This window comes from Labrus mixtus, unplaced genomic scaffold (genome assembly GCF_963584025.1).
Source record: "Labrus mixtus unplaced genomic scaffold, fLabMix1.1 SCAFFOLD_252, whole genome shotgun sequence".
Taxonomy (NCBI): domain Eukaryota; kingdom Metazoa; phylum Chordata; class Actinopteri; order Labriformes; family Labridae; genus Labrus; species Labrus mixtus.
Window position 1 is genome coordinate 2,373 of NW_026870078.1, and position 5,128 is coordinate 7,500.

Sequence of the window (5,128 nt, forward strand, 5' to 3'; positions counted from 1 at the left end):
CCTCCCTCTGCTCCTCTGTCTCCCCCGTCCTCCCTCTGCTCCTCTGTCTCCCCCGTCCTCCCCCTGCTCCTCTCTCCATGTTAACAGCGTTTGAGCTGTTATGAAACATTTCTTGGCATATGGAAGTGATTTATAGACAACATACCAGCCGGTTGAACGAAGGAGACTAATATAGTCCTGGAGGAAATCTAAACGGATGTTCTCATCAGTTATAGTAGATGAAAAAAAAGAAGAGAAGTACAAATGACAGAACATTTAATACATGACATATTGTGTTTTCCTCCTTTCCAGCCTCTCCTTAATGATCCAAAGAGAACGGCACTTTTTGTAACTCCTTCCCACCCGTTTACATTAGAGCTCCCATATCCTCCTCATGTTCACCTTTGACCTCATGTTGACCTTTGACCTCATGTTGACCTGTCATGATGTCAGTGTGTGAAACCTTTAGAGCAGCTTTACATGATCTGATACTGACGTCAGTAAAAACCCTCATTTCAGCTACTGTCTCTTTAAGACCCGCCCCTCCCCATGTGCCCACTCTCTTCTGATTGGTCAGCTCTCTGGAAGCCTTCCTGAGGGGGCAGAACGCTGCAGGGCTGCCAGAGGAGTGCTGCTCTCCAGGTCTGAGAGAAGAGAGTCTCTGTAAGAGGTTTCAGAGGCTTGAAGCCGTCTGCTGAAATTCTTGGTTTCATATCGGGGAACTACGGCGTGATTTACAGAACGAGGCGTTTAGCGCCCTCTGCAGACTCATCCTGGGATTACTCCAACATACGATTACCTCATGATCTGAAACTTTGTAACTCTGAGAGTTTAAAATGTGGATCAACAGAACATGCAACTGAACCTGTGATGTGTGTGTGTGTGTGTGTGTGTGTGTGTGTGTGTGTGTGTGTGTGTGTGTGTGTGTGTGTGTGTGTGTGTGTGTGTGTGTGTGTGTGTGTGTGTGTGTGTGTGTGTGTGTGTGTGTGTGTGTGTGTGTGTGTGTGTGTGTGTGTGTGTGTGTGTGTGTGTGTGTGTGTGTGTGTGTGTGTGTGTGTGTGTGTGTGTGTGTGTGTGTGTGTGTGTGTGTGTGTGTGTGTGTGTGTGTGTGTGTGTGTGTGTGTGTGTGTGTGTGTGTGTGTGTGTGTGTGTGTAGGGACCCTGGAGGGGGTATCGAGATGTCAGACTTCATCAGACAGGAGACTCCACCCGTGGACTGCAGCTCCAGAAACTCCTACATCGGGATGGAGTTGAACCAGCAGGTAAGCTGTGATCAAAGGACCACGCTGCTCCCTGATTGGTCACCTCGAGATCAAACCTCATTTCTGTAGTTTGTACTTTAGGCTCTACTGTGTTTAGAGGGCTCCTCCTCATCAGGTATGATCATCACAAAGCTCCCTGTCAGCCTCCGTCTCCTTCAATATTCAAAGTCTTCTCGTTGTGTGAGATATATTTAACCTCTGCGTCCCCGCGGGGCGCCTCCACGTTTCCGCACTGCGTGTCCTTGAGTCGCTAATCAGCCGGCGTGTCCTGCTCAGCTGGAGGGAGAGAGAGAGAGAGAGAGAGAGAGAGAGAGAGAGAGAGAGAGAGAGAGAGAGAGAGAGAGAGAGAGAGAGAGAGAGAGAGAGAGAGAGAGAGAGAGAGAGAGAGAGAGAGAGAGAGAGAGAGAGAGAGAGAGAGAGAGAGAGAGAGAGAGAGAGAGAGAGAGAGAGAGAGAGAGAGAGAGAGAGAGAGAGAGAGAGATCGTTAGTTATAAACAGATGTGGTCATCTGGACGTTGTGTTCTCTGATGAACGTTTGTCTCATAAACCGTTTTATATATTCTGAACATTCTTATTTTTTTCAGATTGTGTCCGGCCACGGGAGAGCGACAGGAGCCAAAGGTAACTTTAGTTTTTTTCACTCGTGCACTTCTCAACATCTCTCTTGTTTCTGGAGGGCTGCTCCTGAATGACCTCCTGTCCGGGGAGAACAACGGGTAGACGGTTGCTATGTGCGTCGCCAGGGACACTATGACATATTTTCTTGCAGAATGCTGCCGGGACATTTCGGCAACTCGCCGTGCACAATAAACCAGCCGTGTGAGTTGCACGTGCATATTTATCGCTCGTTGCTCGCAGAATAGTACCTCAGGCGGGACGTTAAATCCACGCCTGGGCATCGCCTTCTAGCTTCAAAACATCCAGATATGCTTTTTGGTCCTCACAGCCCACCCTACAGCCGTCCAGTGTATCGTTACTTTACATCCATTACAGTCGGGATGAGGCTTTGCTGCTGTAGTGGCTATTTGTCCAAAAACAAAAACAAAAACAAATGTAAATAAACTAATATCAAACATAATCAAATGAGCACTGATGCATCATGGGGGATGTGATGTACACAGGCAAAATAAATCCAATGTCCATGCAAGAGATCTGCGTTTCATTGGTGGTTTATTTAAAGAAAGCAAACAAAAGAACAAAGAAAATCTCATAGGCCCACCCAGGTGCATGCTGGTCCTCTACCTGCCTCTGGTGCCCACAGTGTTACCCAAATACCTAACAAAATTATTAATGCAAAACTAAATTTACCAAACAAACAACTAGCAAAAGAAAATATTACCCAAAATCTTTTCTAAATGAAGAAAACGTGTAGAATAATTAAATAAACAACACCACCCAAATATCAGTAAACTAAATACCAAAACTAATTCTAACAACAATTAAATATCTCCAACAGGTGCATTTCCGTCACTCTCTGTTCCATCACCATTAAATGTATCTTATTTTATTCTTTTATATATTCAAACATTTGAAGTCGTAAAGCAGCACAGAGCAGACTCCCTCTGTGATGTTCTGTGTGACACGTGTGATGCGTTCTCGCTTTGCGGGATCATCACATCCCCGATCATAATCACCCCCAGCTGTCAGGAGATACACTCTGACTCAGCGTTACTGTGACCTCGGCAGCTACAGCACGACGAGGGCATCTTCAGACGGGCGCCGCTGAGTTTGGAAAAAAAGAAGAAAAAAAAGTGATACGCTGTTGGTTTCAGCATGGGAGTCATCCTCCAGGAAGTCCTGATTGGAGGACAGTGAATGAAGTTGTAGTTTAACTTTGTGTGTGTGTGTGTGTTGTAGCGAGGCGGTGAATAATTCAGCGAGTCTGTTGTCGTGCCTCTTTGAATTAACCGGTCGTTTTGTGAAGAGAGAAAACGCTCAGCGGGACGAGAGCTCTGCTGGGGTTTAGTGTGATAATCTGCTTCCCTCCTCCCAGACTGTCCATCACAAACTCCCAGACTCTGCAGGATTTAAGAATCAAACAGCTGCACCTTTGTTTGGAGGTTATCTCCAACCGGCCATCGGGGACATAGAGCGATGCATTATGGGTAGTCGGTGAGCACCTGACAGAGGAAGTGATGCTGAGACAAACGCAGGAATAAAGCCTGTTTTGTTTGAGTTGGTGGATATGAAGCATTCAAACAGGAAGTGATTTTCTGAACTGAACATTTTGACCCTCGAGTACGACGGAGGATTATGGCCACGTAAAATTTTTTTATTTTTTACAGATTAAAGTCGTAAATTAATGACTTTATTCTCCTAAATTTACGAGTTTCATCTTGTAAATTAACGACTTTAATCTCAGAAATGTAAGACTTTATTGTCGTAAATTTACGACTTTATTCTCAATTTCTCAATTTCTATTCTTAATTTCGAGTTTAATCTCGAAATTAAAAAAAAAAAGCCCTAATCCTCCGTCGTACTCGAGAGCTAAACTATCCATGAGGATGTTAGTGTGTGTGTGTGTGTTCACACACTAACATCAAAAAGACAGCAGGTAGCCATCTCTGCTGTTTGAGGCTGTTTGTGAACTCCAAAGAAACATTGCAGCATTAATAATGAATTCAACATGTCGTCTCTCGATTGCTTCCCCTCTCTGCAGGCGACGTGGGGAAGATGTCAGATGACCTCAGTTTGACTCTTGTGGAGAGCTGCAGCCATGATCACGGTAAACAGGAACAACATCAGCATTCACAAACAAGTGTTCAAGATTCAAGATTTGTATTTGTCACATGCTCATTCAGATGTGCAGTGAAATGTAACGACTGTTCCACAAGGCCATGAAATAAATACTCAAATTACTAAAACACATAAATACAGTTATATAGAAAATATAATGTAAAATAAAAAATATTTAAATATACAAAATGTAGAATAATGTACAAAAACAACATAAATAAAGAGAAAAACACACAGCCTCAGCAGAGCAACCGGCCATGCCATCTTAGAGTGTGATTGTATTTATTTCCTTTGTCTTGTCACAGATCTGCTGTCAGACACTAAGATGTACTGCCTTGTTCCCAACGACTCCTTCGCCTCCTTGCAACCTTCCACCTCCCTGTGTCCGTCGGAGCTGTCGAGGGAGCCGGCTGATCTCTGTAACTCTGCTGCTTATCACTTCAGCCTGTCGCACTCGTCCTGCGACGCCGAGCTCACCTCCCACGGGTCCCTGCAGTCTCAGACCTTCAGGAAGGAGCTCCGGTCTCGGGGTCTCCCTCGGACCTCCAGCTCCGCGGGGTCCGCCTTCCCCGACCCGTGTCTACCTGACTTTGCTTTGTACCCTCCGCCCAGGAGAGGCGGCCTGGACCCCGTGTGCGAGCTGGAGGCCGCCAGACCTCAGCGGCCGGGTCTGTGTGGGAGAGAGGGGGCGGAGCGGCTGCACCAGCAGGATCCAGCTGTTCCCTCCACCTCGGGGATCGAGTGTTACCGGCACAAGGAGCCGCGCAGGGTGGCCCGCTCCGCCTCCAGGGAGGCCGGGGAGGGCAGCTCAGGACTGTATCAGGTAGAGGGGGGCGGTGGTGGTGGAAGAGGCCCGGGTGGGGGAGGGAAGTCCCAGGGAGGGGAGCGCAGTGCGGACAGCCTGAGGAGTCTGAGCACTCGCAGCAGCGGCTCCACTGAGAGCTACTGCAGCGGAACAGACAGAGACACCAACAGCACGGTCAGCAGCTTCCACAGCGAGCAGACGAGCTCCACCCACGTGGAGAGTCTGCTCTCTCTTTCAGGGGACGAGCGCGTGCGGGACAGAGGAGAGGCCGCCTCCGCTCCTGCAGACAACAGGACTTTGAGCCTGGGCAGTATCAGCTCTCGGGGTCTCAGTAACCTCCCGTCCA

At 47.6% G+C, this 5,128-nt stretch overlaps 1 protein-coding gene across 1 annotated transcript in view; it reads left to right on the forward strand.

The window, feature by feature from the left end:
• The first annotated feature begins 1,097 nt into the window (after window positions 1-1,097).
• The window catches only part of LOC132960298 (pecanex-like protein 1), a 14,193-nt gene continuing 10,162 nt past the window's right edge, over window positions 1,098-5,128 (forward strand). The window contains exons 1-4 of the mRNA XM_061033178.1: window positions 1,098-1,241; window positions 1,826-1,862; window positions 3,901-3,966; window positions 4,283-5,128. The exon at window positions 4,283-5,128 is cut by the window's right edge and continues 882 nt beyond it. Of these exons, the coding sequence (XP_060889161.1) occupies window positions 1,158-1,241; window positions 1,826-1,862; window positions 3,901-3,966; window positions 4,283-5,128 (1,033 nt within the window). The 5' untranslated portion in view covers window positions 1,098-1,157. The remainder of the gene's footprint in view (window positions 1,242-1,825; window positions 1,863-3,900; window positions 3,967-4,282) is intronic.